The sequence below is a fragment of the Ochotona princeps genome, chromosome 2, assembly GCF_030435755.1.
Source record: "Ochotona princeps isolate mOchPri1 chromosome 2, mOchPri1.hap1, whole genome shotgun sequence".
In the NCBI taxonomy this organism is placed as follows: Eukaryota; Metazoa; Chordata; class Mammalia; order Lagomorpha; family Ochotonidae; genus Ochotona; species Ochotona princeps.
The window spans coordinates 140983414-141000588 of NC_080833.1; the positions used below are offsets into that span (position 1 = coordinate 140983414).

Genomic DNA, 17175 nt, shown 5'->3' on the forward strand with positions numbered 1-17175 from the left:
TCATCCTGGCACCTGCAGGGCACCGTGGCATACTTCTAGTGTGTGTGTGTCTATAGATCTTCACCTTTTCTTATTCATATTGCTGATCACCTCATTTAACTATTACATCTATGAAGAGCCTATTCCCCCCAAATCAGAAGCACTAGGAATTCTGGCCATAGTGTTTTTTTGTGGGGGACAAAGGAACAAAGAAAAAGATATTCTGGCCAGTTGATCTCTGTGCGACACATAGCAGGGTTCTGTCTTAAAGAATTGAGCAGATAGCGGTGTTCTTTGAGGGAAGAGTAACATGGAGGAAAATGAAGGGCCCAGCCCGGTAGCCATGGGATTTTGCTGAATGCAGTCTATTCAGGAATGGATCTAGGTTAATGATGTGGTTTGGGTGTTCTGTAAAATAGGAATTGTGGTTGAGTTTCATGGGACTGAAGCAGGATGTGGAGGGAAACAAGAGCAACCAGAGCTGCTGGTGAAAGCCTAGGACACTCGCTTGGAAGAGTAGTCAAGGTGGGCATGCTATGCAGGCACTGATCAGGCCATTGAGGACCTGGTGGAGGGGAGAGAACCAGGGGAGTAAAGGTCATGAAGACTAGCAAGAGGAGCACCAGCACCACACACTGGCAGAAACCCTACAAGGCAAGTCCAGAGGGACCCACCAGATTCAGAACTGGGCTGTATTGGAACAGTCTTAAGAAGAACAGTTTCTGCTTCATGGACTTGCACTGTGTTGGGGACATGGTAAAATGTTAGAAGATGAGCCCTGCATATGGACAACTCATATAGGAAGTCTGCTGTGAGCTGACCAGTAGGGGAAGGATTGTTAATGGATAAAAAAAAAACTGAGGAGGTGGTTTGGTTTGTTATACAGTTGGGAAAATAACCTTGTCAAAAGGAGCAATCAGAGAGAATGAAAATAGAAAAGGAACCGCTGTGGTGGCCTAGCAAAACCAACACCAAAAACACTCAACGAGAGTGCTAGCATTCCATAGGGATGCAAGTTTTATTGCTGGCTGCTCCACTTCCCATCCACTTCCCTGCTAACTAGCTGGGAAAGCAATGAAGAAAGGCCCAAGGACTTTGGTCACTGTGTGAGAGACCAAAAAGAAGCTGCTGGTTCCTAGCTTTGGACCAGCCCAGTTCTGGCTGTTATAACTCTTTGGGGAGTGAACCAACAGGTGGAGATCTCTCTTTTTATCATTGTCTCCCTCTCTCCATCACTCCAGCCCTGCATCCCTCCATCCCTCCATTCCTCTCTTCTTGCTCTCTGTAACTCTTTCAAGTAAGATAAATTAATCTAAGAAAACAGGTAGGAAGAGGATGAAAGGACAATGTCCAGGACATTGAAGCAACATGGAGATCCTAAGTGCACATCCTTCAATGAAAGAAGTCCAACTACGAAGACTACATCACATAGGGTTGCAACTATATAACACTCCAGAAAAATGAAACTGTGGAGACCCAAAGGCTCAGTGGTTGCCAAAATCTGTTGAGGAGGGAAGTAAGAATAGGCGGAGCATGGGGAATCTGAAAGGCAGTGAAACTTCTCTACATGATACTGTCATGGTGGCTACTTAGCATTATTTGTTAAAACCCAGAAGCTATAAGTAGCAATACCATATAAATCAATGTTGTTTTACCCTTTATAACCTAAGTGCCACATGCATGCAAAATGTTGATGACTTAGAAAACAGGGAATGTGGTGTATATGGGAAGTCTACTTTTGTTCATCTTTCTGTAAACTTAAAACTGCTTTAAAAACTAAGTCCTATTATTATTAAAAATAGTCTTAATCAAGAAGGCAAATATTTAATGGCTCTAGGCTACAAAAGAAAAGAACTGAAGGAGGTAACAATTAGTCAAGAAGAGGGAGGCCTTGTTTTCAGGCATGTTGCTCAGGATGTCCTTAGTGGCTGTATACCATCCTTCTGTGAGACCAGCTCTGTCCTCTGAGAAGCAAAGGCTGAGAATACAGGAGGCTATTGGGAATGATATCTATGAAGGCATAAGGGGGAAGTGATCAGGAACTGGAGAGCAGGCCTTCAGGCTACTATGCTAATATGACACCTCAAGGGAACCTGGAGAGATTCAAGCAGGGTTTGGTAGTGACAGCCTTGGACTCCTGCAGATTTCATCACCTGGAACCACCACTCCAATCCCTGGCGGTTGGAGGAGTTGCTCATTGGGTAGAAGCGCCAGGAACTCAAGCCAGAGATGGAGGAACAAGAAGTTCTTCCTGAAACAGAACTGGAAGAGATCACCTTTGTGTCTGCCTCACACAGTCACCTGATTGAGGAAGAGAATGGGGGAGAAGAGGGTATGAAGAAAGCAGAAAAGATTAGAATTATTAAGAATCAAATGGTTGTTGCTGATGATGGGAGGGGTCAGTCACCAACTCAAGGTTGGAGCTGTCTCACTTGGCTTCATACTTTCATGGTAGTCCTGAACAGGCAAGGTGTTGGTGGAGAGGAAGTGTACTTATCATAAAATCAAGCCAGACAGTTACAAACTTGGCAGAGAACATATTGTGCAAGGAACAGAACTTCATAAGAGCTTGAAGCAGCCAATGAATGACTGTCCCGGGAATCATTGACAAAGGGACTTCACAATACAAGAGTATTTGAAAGACATGACCCTATAATCCTCTTTTAACTTGAACACAAAAGGAGTCTGGTGAAATCAAATTGCAGTGCAAAATTTTACTTTTCATTTACAGACACAGATATGGAAAAATGATTGGGTGTTAAGACCCTAAACCCAACTTCCTCCCTAGCATTGGAATTCAATTCCTTGTTATTTGCTGCTGAATTCCATAGAGAGAAAATGTCTTAATATTTGGTAACTAGCTAATAAGGCTGCTTTTCAAAAATACATATAGATAATGGCCATTTTATCAATGTTCAGTTTACACTAATTAAATGAAAGCTTAAAAGCACGTACACATATACATATATACTTATGCATACATATGGATCTCAGAAAATTCATGGAAAATGGAATGGTCTTGGTGCAAAAAATTGAAATCTATGCACAGTTTTTCATAACATGTATTTTCCATGAACCTCTTGAAAATTCCTCATAGGCAAGCATTACAAAAATTGTTAACACCAATAAACTTCTGCTATAATTTCATTTTCCATGAATTTTAGGGGCCCCTGTCCATGCCTGCTCATATTTATTAATTATGTAATGAAGCTATTTACTAATTTATTAATGAATAAATCTACTAAGTGATTTTTGTGCTTCCTGTTTTTTTTTAATATATTATTGAGCTAAACCCCTGGAGAAAGCTGTTCTCATTTTATATGCGAGGAAACAGTCTAGGATTTAGTTACTTTATTGTTCCAAGTTCAGTGCTAGCTAGTGTCAGAATTCGGGATTTACAGTTTCTTGGAATTTGTTCCAACACTTCACAGTTTCTTTCCCTTAAGGGTAACTCCAGTGTTTTCAAGAGAGTTTATACAAGTATTGCAGGCAACTCACTTCTGGCATCTTGTAGTCATTTTTTTTTAATTTACAGAGAGGAATTGGGGAATTGAGTCGCTAGCGGAAAAAAGAGAATTATCTTTAGAATGTGTCAGAGATAATCACTGTATTTGTTTCTTTTGATTTTCATGGCATTCCATAGGGGAAAGGTACTTCTTATTGCCAATCCTGGGGAGAGTAAACTGAGATTTCAAACCCTCCCAGGTTCATGTTATACAAGTCTTAGCGCTGAAATTAGGATGCAACATTTTAATCTCTGTTTTGTGGTTCTTCCTGTTTCTTCCTCATCCCAAACAAACCTGTCTGATCCGCTTGTGGTTAAGGAAAGAAGAGGCATTTTAAATTCAGAGAAGGAAAGACCCCACTTTGTATAGATGAGAGAAGGTGATAGAATTGGAATGTGTATAGCACACGGATGTGCTGGCCCTGATGCTGTGCAATCTTGAGAGGTAGTTTATTCATGTGGAGATAATATTTCCAGTTCAAATTTGTAGGAATTCACACATTTCAGATTAAACAGAAGTGAATCTCCTACTGCCCCTGAATAGACATGTGTTGCAAATCACAGTCTAACAAATTGCATTTCAATATTAAGTAAGGTATTGTTTCTCGTTTATTTTTTCAGGGATCCTCAAAGTCTGGACCCACCAGAAGTCAGCAACGCAAAGCTTCAGTATGCAGGATGGGGCCCTAAAGGCCAACAGCTGGTGAGCCAACCACATTTAATGACCATATTTTGACTTTGATGAGGTTTATATTTTATAAGCTGATGTTTGGTCTGTATTTAGCATGCATGCGTGTGCAGATGTGTGTGTATGTATACACAAAATAAAATTGGGGTAAGTATACCAGTGTATCTGAATAGATATTCTATTATTTTAATAAGAGATTTAATAAGAATTTTCCTCTTAGTTGGAGAATTTGCTAGATATTGGAATAGCATATGTTTTGTTTCTAATATCTCATATTCTGAAAGGGAAGCCAAACTACAGCTCTGTGCCTAGAATCCAGATCTACCGTGAACTCTGAGCTAAACTTCATTCAGTAAGCTACAAAGGGGAAACCATCAGAATCATGGGATCATGGAAAACAGCTCTGGGAACTCAGATCTCTTTCTGTGGAGAGTCTCGTGGGCTGGGTGCTCCGGAGCCCTCAGAAGCTTGCACCAACATGCAAAATGCTGCATAGTTAGTGTAGCCCTCTCAGTCTTACATCCAACATCTTCAACAATTCTTGCAGTATAAAATGTGACAGGTTTCAACAAATTGTAAATGAAAAGGGATGGTTTTAGGCACAATGACCCTGAGCTATTGGTCTAGGATGAAGTTTCTGAACCTGGATACTCACCAACTGACCCGACTGCTAGGTTAGCTATGAGGTTGCCGGTCACTGGCCCAACTGTTAGGTGAAGGTTTTTAGTAGCATGATTTCTTGGGGAGATTCCTGTTGTAGTATTATCTATGTCTCCAATGTAATGTAATGTAATGTAATGTTCTTTGGTTCAACTGAGCTTGATTTCAAGAGATTGCATCGTCTCTTATACGAAATCTCCTTAGTTGCTGTACTTAATCCACCATTTTCTTTTGTATCTTTAAACTAACTAAAGCTGCATTTTTTTTTTCTATTTTAAGATTTGCTTATCTTTATTGGAAAAGCAGATTTACACAGAGAAGGAGAGACAGAAAGAAAGATCTTCCATCTGCTGGTTCACTCCCCTAGTGGCCACAATGGCTGGAGCTGAACTGATCCAAAGCCAGGAGCCAGGAGCTTCTTCCTGGTCTCCCACGTGGGTGCAGGATCCCAAGACTTTGAGCCATTGTTTATTTCTGTCTCAGGCCATAGGCAGGGAACTGGAGTGGAAGTGAAGCAGCTGGAATTTGAACCGGCAACCATATGGGATCCTGAAGCTTTACAAGGCAAGGACTTTAGCCACGAGGCTTCCGAGCCAGGTCCTCCTTTTTTTTTTTAATTTATTTTATAATCCCATAATACGGTTCTATAGACTCCAGGATTTCCCTTCTCCCCTCTGCAGTCCCCCCACCCCTGCCACACAATTCATTTCTTCTATGTCATTACAATAGTATAGTCCTTCTCAATCTGTCATAAGTCCATCATTCTGCTATTTTATTGTACCCTGAAATTGTAGGCATGGACAATGGCAGAGAGTCCAACATCCTATTGTCAAGATGTATTTAACAGATTCATTGTGTTTTTATAGCTCCTTTACCCTAAAATAGTGCATCAACTGATCACATGTAAAAGATTATCCAGGGTTGTTGTGGATAGGCTCTGTTCTGTCTTTTGAGTGCAAATTACCATATTTTCCCCTACAGTACAATTATATTACCTTCGTTGAATATAAGTTCTTGTATCATGCATTGATTTAAAGAAACAAGTAGATGGGACATCAAACTATTTAAGCTATCACCAAAGTGTCCCTAATGCTGCAGAATTACTAATCATGTTGCTGTGGCATAAGGTTGGGCCTAATATTTAATTCCTAGGTGCACTTTAAGCAGAGACAGTGACACAACTTAAGAAAGCGTCATGGTTTATTCAGAGGGTGAGGAAGATAGACATATGGAGGCCATGTTCAGGGAGAGTGAGCCAGGAAGCAAAAGGGTAAGGGAGAGAGATTGCCATCTTTGTCCCCTGAGTCCATGCGCAAGAAGCAAGAGAGAAAGCAGGTGCACTGAAATACAACTGAGGAAACCCAGGAGGAGGCAAGCACCAAGGGAGGGAGCCCCTCCCCAGCATGGGCTGGAGAGTGAAGTAGTTATACAGCAACGGAGCACCGTGTCCTCAGGTTCCACATGATGATGGGTGAGCACCATGTGACCCACAGGTGGACAAAAAGGATTACATAAGCAGAGGAGGTGTGGGTTCCAAACGTATGACCCTGAGCTAATTACCTAGGACCATAGCAATGAATTTTTCACAAAATACATTTAGCAGGAGGGAGTGAGGAAGAGCTGACAGTGGAAGAGGAAGGCTGTGCCACCATACTTCCTGCTGTAATGACAAAAGAGCTGCGGCCAAGTACTGTATAAAGAAGACAAGGTTAGTTAGCTCACAGTCCTGGACACTGGCAATCCAAGATCAGGTGCCTTTGTGTGGTTGGCCCCTGTTGAGGGGCCCCCATGGCTCCGTCATAACATGACAGAGAAGCAGAAACAGCAACAGAAGCATGGACTTCACGTGTTCCTGTGACGTCCAGCGTTAAGTTCTTCTGAAGCCAGTATCCTCATGACCTCACCACCACCCTCTAGGCCCGCCTCTTGGAAGCATCATCACCACTCTACATTACCCTCCCGGGGGGGACCCAGGCTACCAGCACCTGAACCTGTGGGAGATACATTCAAATCACACGCAGGCACAGCAGACACCAGTCCATCACTTGGTCACAGTGTGGACATCACATCCTCCTTTTCTCAAAGGCCTTAACTCTTCAGGCGAAACGGAAGTCTAATAAAAAAATGTAGAACAAACACGTTTCAAGACTTGTGACTAAACTTTACTTTTACTATTTTTCCATATTAGAAACCATTTTTGAAAATATTTTTTATTAATAGTAAGATATATTTTAAAACAGGATTTTTCTATGAGTTGAGGAAGCTTTTGTCTTTTTTTGCTTTTTTCTCCTTTCTCTCTTTTTTTTTCAATTTTTCGTTTTCATGATTTACAAAGAACTTCAGAAACTCAGCAACAGCAAAACCAATGACCTTGTGAAAAACTGGATGAGAGATACAAACATTTTTCAAGAAAAGAATTTTATTACTTATTTTACTATTTGTTATTTTAATTAGCCTTTTTAACAGTTTTGCTGTGATTTGTAGATTTCCTTCTAAAAATATATCCCTTTCTTTCTGTCTCCCACTCTCCTTCCTTTTCTCTGTCTCTTTTTAATTTTTCAAATAACATATTTTAAGTTTACATTACAATAAAAACTTAATACTTCACCAAAAAAATTAAGTAAAAAAGCAAAACAAACAAAACAAAACAAAAAAAAACCTGTTTAGTGGATACATAAAGGACTATGAGCAGCAATTGAATGGAAAATTGAGCATTTCACTCATAAATAGTGAATTCTATCACAGTTCATTAAAACTGCAGTATTGTAACATTCTTAACAACCGGTTTGAAAAAGTATAAAGCACAGTTTTTCAAAGCTAGATTCACAGCAATACTGATCTGCAGTTTAGTTTTCTTTTTTAATTTTAGCTCCCACTTGTAAGAAACAATATGTAATATTGTCTTTCTAGCTCTGGCTTATTTCACTCATATAACGTCTTTCCCTGACTTTCATCTTGCTGCAAATGACAGAATTTCATTCTTTTTTATACCTTACTATTATTCCATGTGTAGATATTCCACTTTTTCTGTATTCATTTGGTGATGGACACCTTGAGTGATCCCACATCTTGGATATGTGAGAATCACGGGGATAAACACAGTGGAGCACCTATCTCTTTGATTCGTTGTGTTCAAGTCTTTAGAATATACAGACCCAGTAGTAGATGCCTGGGTCCTATGGCAAGTCTATTCATCATTTTAAAAGAAATCTCCACATTGTTGCTTCCTCCTTGCCACCATTGTTACTACCTGCTTTGGAGTTTTGCCATTCTGACAAGAGTGAGGTAATATCTCATTGTGGCTTTGATTTGCATTTCCCTGATGGCAAATAGTGTTTAGCATATCTATCTATCTATCTATCTATCTATATATATTTATATATATATTATATGTGTATTTATTAATATAAGTAAATATTTATATTTATATATATGTAAATGTGTGCAAATAAATTATATATATCATATATATAGATATGGCCATTTGATTTTTTTCTTTTGAGAACTTTTTTGAAATTCTTCAGTCATTTCTCAACTGTATTGGCATTTTTGTTGTTGGCTAATAAAGTTGCTGACATATTCTGAATATTAATCATTATTCAGTTAGGGGGCTTGCAATATCTTTCCATCTTTGCTTTATTGATAATTTCCTTTGCTGTGCAAACCTTCTGTGTTTGATGTAGTCCCATTTGTTTAGCTTTGTTTTTTGTTGCATATGCTTGGGAGTCTTATCCAAGAGGCAAAATGTTTTCAGCATTTCCCCAATCAGTATGAGATTGGCTGTTGGCTTATGATATATAGCTTTTATAATGTTGAGGCATATTCCTTCAATAATTTGTGAAGGACTTTTATCGTGAAGGATATTTAATCTTCTCAAATGCTTTCTCTGCCTCTACTGAGACTGTGTTTTTCTTTCTTTTTTTCTTTTTTCTATGTATGTGATTTATGATATTTACTGATTTGCACATGTTGAACCATCCTTGCATTTCTGAAGTAAATCCCATTTGATGATGATGTACAATTTTTCTGATGTGGTTTTGGATTTTATTTCCTAATTTCTGGTTGAGACTGTTTGGACTAATGCTTATTAAGAATATGCCTGTAATTTTCTTTTTGCCCCATGTCGTTGGTTTTGCCATCAAAATAATACTGGCCTGGTAAAAAAAAAGAGTTGGCAGAGTTCCTTCCAGTTCAATAGTTTGCAGTAGTGTGAAGAATACTGGACTTCCTCTTTGAACATCTTTACAGTTCGGTAGTAAAGCCATCATGCTCTGGTCATTTCCTTGATTGAATCAGTAAGTAAGAGTCTTCTAGTTTCTTCTTAGGAGTCTGTCTAGGTTATCTTACCTTCTTGGCATTAATCTTGAAAATTTTGTATAAATTAAGAAATTTATCCATTTTCTTCAGATTATCCAATTTATTAGCATAGAGTGACATTTTCAGTGACGTTTGTTTTAATATCTACTTTTTTGTCTCCAATTTTATTTATTTTGAGGTTTTTTTTATTTCTTTGTAAGTCTAGCTAGAGTTTTTACCCATCTTTTCTAAGAAACTGATGTTTTCTTTTTGATCTTTTGTGGGTTATTTTGATTTCGATTTTATTTATTTTTGCTAGGACTAAGTAAGCCTTGAAGTAAACCCTGTTTCCTATTGGGTAACAGGAGGTTATCTACAATGTATACAGGAGATTCTTCTATTCTGGCTGGTGTAAGTCCAGATGTGTGAAATGCAGGTAAGGTTGTGCTCCGTGTCCGCTGGGTAGAATCTAATGGCACTGAGAAAGTTAGAATGAATTCTAAGCTAGAATGGTGTTGCATGGTGTAGTAGGGTCATCACCCAGATCTTCCAAGGTGGGAGTAAATCTTTTTTAAGATTTATTTATTTTATTACAAAGTCAGATATACAGAGAGGAGGAGAGACAGAGAGGAAGAGCTTCCGTCCGATGTTTCACTCCTCAAGTGAACACAACAGCCAGTGCTGTGCCGATCTAAAGCCGGGAACCAGGAACCTCTTCCAGGTCTCCCACGCGGGTGCAGGGTCCCAAAGCCTTAGGCCGTCCTCAACTGCTTTCCCAGGCCACAAGCAGGAAGCTGGATGGGAAGTGGAGCTGCCAGGATTAGAACCGGCACCCATATGGGATCCTGGTGCATTCAAGGTGAGGACTTTACCTGCTAGGTCACCACACCGAGCCCAGTAAATGTATATGGGTTGCTTTTGGTGATAGTTTCCAGAAGCTAAGGAGAATCCCCTTGACTCACTTAGGGGCACCTAGTGTAGCTCTGGGACAGATGCCCCAAATATCCCACAGTTGCAGGATGTAGGACACCTGCTCTTAATCCTTTGTACTGTGCAGCTCTTCTCTGCTGAGTGTGGAGCAGAGGGAAGGAAAAGAAAGAAACATGGCTTCCCTATTCCATATTGGGCCATGCTCAGGACCCCAGTTGGTTCTCCAGGCTGAAGGAAAAGTGACTGAATGACTGTGGACTTGCCTTTCAGCTTAAAACCATGAGCAGCAGGTCACACACAGCAAGTGCTTCCTGCCTTGAGGTGGTCAACTTCAGGCTCAGAGCTAGCAAAGGGCCGTGCCACCTTGCTGGCTGTAGCAGCGTCTCTGTCTTCCCTCCTCCTGTGTTACAAAGTCCTTTGTTACCCATCTTCTTTACTGAAATTTCCACCAGTCTGACCTCTGGAAGTATAGTCCCTCACTTTTTGACTTCATAGCCCAGAGTCTGTGTGGCTATAACCTACGCAGCCATTTTGAATCCTTTGCTAAATAGCCTTTCAGTCCGAAAAGTCACTTATTTTCTTCTTTATATTCTAAAGTGCCCAGCCCAGGGCCCACAGCTTACCACATATTTGTGAAAGTAAAATATTAGTGTGGAAGCAGATGGATTAATTAGTGAGCTCATTTGTATTGTCCTAAGCCACTTAAGGAGGAAAATAATTGGCTGAAGGTAAATAACCAGAATCTATGAATAGACGCTAGGAAAAGACTAAAGAATTTGACTTCATTTCCACTTCACTGAAATGAAGCTTCAGTTAGTAGTAATTGCTAATGTTTGGAATTAGCACCAATAGCACCAAAATTCAGTTTGCTTGAACTTTGGGATTTTTGCTCTGCATTTTTGTACTGAGTATAAGGGGTGCTATATTCACTGTTGAGAGAATGACATAAGGAGTCTCTAAATATTTTCCTTTTTTAAAAGATTTATTTATTTCATTGAAAAAGCAGATTGACAAAGAGGAGAGTCAGAAAAAAAAAGTTATTCCAATTACTGTTTCACTGTTTAGATTGTCTCAACAAGTAAAGCTGAGCTGATCTGAAGTCAGGAGCCAGGAGATCCTTCCAGGTGTCCCGCATGGGTGCAGGGTCGTCCTCCACCTCGTTCCCAGGCTGTAAGCAGGGAGCTGAATTGAAAGTGGAGCAACCAGGGCCCAAAGAGTGCCCATATGGGATGCCAGCACTTGGAGGAGGAGGATTAGTCAGGTGAGCCAATGTGCCGGCCCCAACAGTTTCTGTAAAGAATCAGATAATAGATATATTGAACTTCCCAGGCTATACAGTTTCTATCAAAAATATTAACCATCTTGGCCGCTGGAGCAGAAAAGCAGCCATGGATTGTGTAGAAATGACGTGATGGTGTTCGAATCAAACTTTATTTAGCAAGCAGTGATGATTTGTCCTGCATGCCATAATTTTCCAGGCCCTAATATCAGCAATCATGTGCTCTCTTGGTTGTCCTCAGCTGGAAAAATATCAATCCCAGGCCACCACTCCAGGGGTAGGAACTACCTTGCTGCTCGACCTGCAGAAGAAATCTGCAGCCCAGGAGCAGGCACTGCAAACACTAATGTATTCATTGATGGCAAGCAAGAAATCCCTCATCACCATTTTATTCTAAAAAGTAAATATTGCTCCCTAAAGTCAATTCACTCTAATTATAATGAGTCAGAGTGAAGTGAGTAATCCTCCTCTGGGAACAGAGAACCCAGCTGCAGTTAAAGTTCACCAAGAGTTTGCGGAGTATCCCAGCCTCCTGGGCTGCGTGCACTCAGTAGGGTCTTCGGCCCAGGAGGTCCATGTGTCTTTGAGAATTGGCATATGGTGCTGAGAGTGCATTAAGAGCATTTCCTTCCAATGCCCCATGTGGTCTCCAATTAGTGGTGCTTACCTTTTCAAGTTATTTCTCATAGCGTCACATCATAACCTTGGTCATGAATTCTGCCGGAGTGGCTGTGCACTGTTAGAGCAGAGGAAGAACTGATGTGGGAGGCCTCCCTTCCTCTAGCATCCCCTTCCTTGGCAGGGCGGGCCTGCGGTTGTCATTCTCATTAGAAATAGCCAAATAGATTCCAACGTGTTCACTAAGAACTGAGAATGTGATGTTGTCTCCTGAGGCTAGAAGCAGGAAAATGGATCTGTCCAGATTAAATAGGGTAAAGAGAGAGAATACATGCAAGATATTGACAGAAGGACTCCCCCTTGCTTTCTCTTCCTTTCACTTCCATCGGGAGCGGCTCACATACATATTTACACTTAAGGCACAAGTAATTTCAGATTCTTGTTCCATACTGTAGCTTTCCAAACTTTGTCCTCTTCTGATCCATCTTTGCTAAGTGGAGAACTCCCCCGAGTTTTTGTTCCTTTGCCTTTTCATGAAGTCCTGCGTTCCATATGAGTTTGCGCGTACATTTGACGTTCTGTCATTGCTCACCCAGAATGGGGTAAAATTTCATGATTTGGGAATGTCCTTTATTCATAGGTCATTTGCATTAGAGACAATCAGAACAAAGCTGGGGTAGCTGTAGTGACCTTCTTTGCTGTTAGGACATATCCTCAGGATTAAAGCTGCTTCTGGATGCCCCAGCCAGTTAATGTGCCAGCAGAGCGAACACCTGCAAGTTTGTCCCATAGCATTGTTTGGAACCAAGTGCCTTGGAAATTTTGGCAGAGAGCACAGCATTAAGAATTCAAGGCTAGTATCTTCGCTGCTACACCCGGAATGTGAGAGACAAAGAGATTGGAACTCTTCTTTGCTTGGCTTGCTACCATAATAGTGATAAATGAACAGCTTTGAAGGCATGTTTAGTAAGTCCACCGAGAGAGCTTCAACAGTATGAGAATGTGAAAAATGGAGAGCATATAGAGTAACCAGGAAACCTACAGGGACTGGAGCTGGAGCTGTGTTCTGGAGACAACAGTCGCCAGAGGGGGCAGGTGGTGATGATAGCAACCACGCCAGGGGAAAACTAAGGAATTCTCATAGGGTTTGCTTCAGAGCTTAGACTAAGAAGCTGACTTACAGTCACCCAGAGCATGCAAGGCTGCGGTTGTAAATGCCAGTGAGCAGCTGTTCTGTGTCTCCCTGGAGTTGAAGAAACAAACATAGCCTACCAAAGTAGGTGAATTTAAGCCAGACCTGCAGAACTGCAATGATTGTATGAGTTTTCAGACTCTACAGAGATTTTCCTGCATAGGTCTTAGCTTCAATAATTTGTAAGAGCTAAGGAAATTTTATTTAAATCATTTTATGTAAATACTCAAAAATAGTTAAAATGATAGATCACTTGACAAGGTGTAGGGGGAAGTACATTGGAACCCCGGATATTTTCCCCGCTCCTCAGCTCTCTAGAATGTCAGATGTGGTTGATGAGTGTCGTGGTTTGTTGGTCAGGCGAACGTGAAGGTCCCTGAAGGCAAGCTCTGTTGTGTATACACATTTCCATGTTTCATTTATTCACTCATTTGTTCTCTGTTCTGAACACTAATGTGTTCTACACACTGTAAAATTCTGGAAAATCCTAAGAAAAATGTGGTGGTCTCTTTTCTCACTGGCTTCAGCTTCTAATGGAAAAACACCTGGGATGCCAAACAAACACATTCAGCATCTGCAATCACTTGCTGTGGCCTTGACCCTCTTGCAAGCCCCCATGTCTTCCATGCTGTCATGTCCATCTATGCTGCCCAAGACTCCATGTGCTACTGACAACAGAGGCTCCGAGTGATGGGCCATTGACCTGTGTGTATGACCTTCTTTTTGTGTCCAACAAAAAGACCCTCTTGAGCCTTGAGGATTTGATAACACCTGGAATGAGGCTCACAAAGACCCCTCTGGGGCAAACCTTACTATGCAATCAATCAGTCTCTACTACTTAAAAAATGGTGCCTTGCAGGTCAGTTCTGCTCTCAGCAAAACATGAACACCATAAAGTTTGGCATCCCCAGGGACATTGCAAAGCCATCTTTAGCCCTAGTTGGCTAGCTCCAACCCCTCATGTCCATCTGTCAAGCTTGGCTTTCCAGCAGCTGTTCTCCACCGTTCTCATTTCCAAACCAGTATTCTCTGGTGAGTTGGGGTGCATGTCCTTGGCCTGTGACACAGCACTTGTAGCTCCATCACAGCTCACCTGCTAGAAGGAAACTCATCAACCAATCGTTATTTCTCTCTGTCAAAAGCAAAAGGGATCAAGAGCCTTGCTTCACAGAGTTTCAGGATTTGCATATGATTGAGCTCCTACTTGCCTCTCCTGGGATAGTATTTTGACACTTTTTTTTTCTCTAAATTAGTGAAAGATACAGAAAAATTTGAGCTGGAAGATTTTTGCATTCCCACTGGGTCACTTTATGACATTCAGGCTTCTGCTTTAAAGAACAAGAAATTTCAAAAACAGCCCAAAGTCATAAAATTCATGCTACAAAAATGTCGGGAGTTCAACTAAGATACTCAATGAAGACCTTGTTCATGAAGCCCCATCCTGCTTGGTTAGATGGAATAAAAGGGCAGGCAGGTAACAGACCAAAGGAAGTGTGATACATTTGCTCCACGAGTCTCTCTGATGTGGACATCAGCAAACAGCTGGGCAGGCATGAAGAAAATCATCAGGTTCCACTGAGAGAGCCAAACACAGACGGAAGGGCTACCTGGGGCGCACTGCAACAGCAGTGTGCAACCAGGACAAAGCTGCAGGGTGGGTACGACAGTGGGAATCCAGGAATCCAGGAACCTATGTGGATTTTCCTCTTGTAGCTCCCATTGGGAAACACCCCTGTGATGTCACAGGTCTCTTCTCACAATCTGATGGTTCTAATTTTGATCTTTAGAAGGAAAAATATGTGCTTTCATTTTGTTTTTGAAGTATCGTTATAACGGAAGTTTTAAAGTCAAAAGACCCAGATTCAGGTCATCATTTTAGCACTAACAGTGCGATGTTAATTTAAAAACTCAGTCTCACAATGCCTGCTTCCTCATCCGTAAAATGGGCATAATGATGTCTCCTTGGGAAAGAAGGGTATATTACCCTAAGGGTTAAGTTAATCTATTTGAAGTTCATGCTGTGGAGCCTAGAATGAAAAAAGTACTCAATAAATAATGGCTGACATTATTCCTATTACCATTTAGTTTAACTAAACTCTCAGGAAAGAATGAGAAAGAAAACAAGCGTTTAGTGAACTAAATGTTTGGCATTTGTTAGAAGGTGAATCGGGTAACCCTTCAGAAACCTGAGTAATTCAAGTGAGCAGACAAATTTGAGAGTGCATGCAAAGAGTTCAACAGTGAGCTAGTCCAGTGTCCATTACCAGCTTAGGCTGCTGGGGAAGCCTCACATCTTACTCTCTTCCAACTCTTAGAGATGTTGCTCAAAAACATACATCAAGTTCTGTTCCTCAAAGCTCTTGCTTCTCTGAAAATTTGAGAGACTATTAAAAAATGTAAGGCAATTGTCACGGTGGTGACAGTTCCCCTACTCTGACTCTGCCCAGCAAGTATTCCTTGAGCAGAGAGCATGTTCATCGCAAAAAAACCAAAATGTTCTCTTGCTACCCAGAAAACTGCCCATCCCATGCCTTACCGCCTCCAGCTGGTCCGCAGTGCCCTTTCATTACTGAGCAAGCACCAAGGAACTGATCAGAAATGTAATGGAAAGAGCTGCCTCCCCTAGAGCACAGCCTTCCTCAAGGGCATTATTGCTCACCTAGGTCTATAGTAAGTAACCAAGGGGGCAGGGAACATTTTATTGAAATTGACAGATCCAATGAGCAGAGAAAGATTGATCTTTCCAGCAAGAGGAGAGTATTTAATGAAATGTCATACCCATGGACCAGCCTGAAGTGACATCCCATTAATAACTTATAAAAGCCCCTAATCAGTTCAGGTTAATTTGGTATTCATTGTAAAAACATTCATCATGGGCACTGAAGTCCATGACGGTAGCCAAGAAATTAATATTGCAGGGATGGAAATCGCCTTATGTGTCCTCAAATAATGAATGGATGGAGACAGTTTGGTTAATGATTTACTGGTTCCACCAAGGGTACCCTTCAGATTTAATTCAATATGTTATCATTTTATGGCTCTGTGGGGCTAAATCACTTTAATATTCACTTGCACTCAAGTAAATAAGTTGAGTTTTTGGCAATTAACTTGAATGGATGAGATAATATAACAGGGCTACCTGATGATCATGGTTAAGAAACAGAGTTGAGAAATGATAGGGAAGCTGATTCCTGCTGCCGACAGGCTCTCAGACGATACGGCAGCTTCACAAGTCCAAACACAATTGCAGAGTTATGGGCGAAATGAGAAAAACATCAAAAGATAAATCATGTGCAATGGAGACTTTTAGAAGCCCTTCTCATGCTCTATGAATATCGCTATGAGAGAAAAGTCATTCTTGAAACAAAATGAAATCATTCACTAATAACAAAAAGATATTCCTGTATTCTCATATTGGCCCAGAAATTCTTTTTTCAAGAGAAGCAAAATCTTCATAGAAAGTGCATTCATAGCCCTATAACAACGTCTAAAAGCTACAAATATCGTACATGTCTGTAGGAAAATAATGTGATAAATTAGAGCTCATTAATGGGGAAAATTAGTACAACTATGATTGAAAAGACTGTATTCAAACACATTTTACGTATCACCTATTAATACTTGGACTAAAATATGCTTTTTTGTGTATGTTTCCATTTGAGAAAGGATTGAAAAATAATAAATTCCCCACAAAGTAATTTTAGCTTTGTCAGTCTAAGGACATTTTTCCTGCTTTTAAGAGCAGGACATTCTCAAACGCAGCAGTATTCATTACGGGAAGACTTTAGGATGCTCTTGGAAAATGGAATTTAAAATGAGTTTATTTGAATGTCAAAAAATGAAATTCATGCATACAGGGAGCTCAAAAAAGTCCATAGGACCTGGCGCAGTAGTCTAATGATTAAAGTCCTCACCTTGCACATGCTGGGATCCCATGTGGTCATTTGTTTCCATCCTGGCGGCTCCTCTTTGCTTCTGGCTTCCTGCTTGTGGCCTGAGAAAGCAATAGAGGGCAACCCAAAGCCTCA

At 40.8% G+C, this 17175-nt stretch overlaps 1 protein-coding gene across 2 annotated transcripts in view; it reads left to right on the forward strand.

Moving 5' to 3' along the window:
• Nucleotides 1-17175, forward strand: part of DPP6 (dipeptidyl peptidase like 6) — a 797513-nt gene that overhangs the window by 569499 nt on the left and 210839 nt on the right. For both annotated transcript variants that reach the window (XM_058660636.1, XM_058660637.1), the window contains one exon: nt 4106-4187. In XM_058660636.1, the coding sequence (XP_058516619.1) occupies nt 4106-4187 (82 nt within the window). The remainder of the gene's footprint in view (nt 1-4105; nt 4188-17175) is intronic.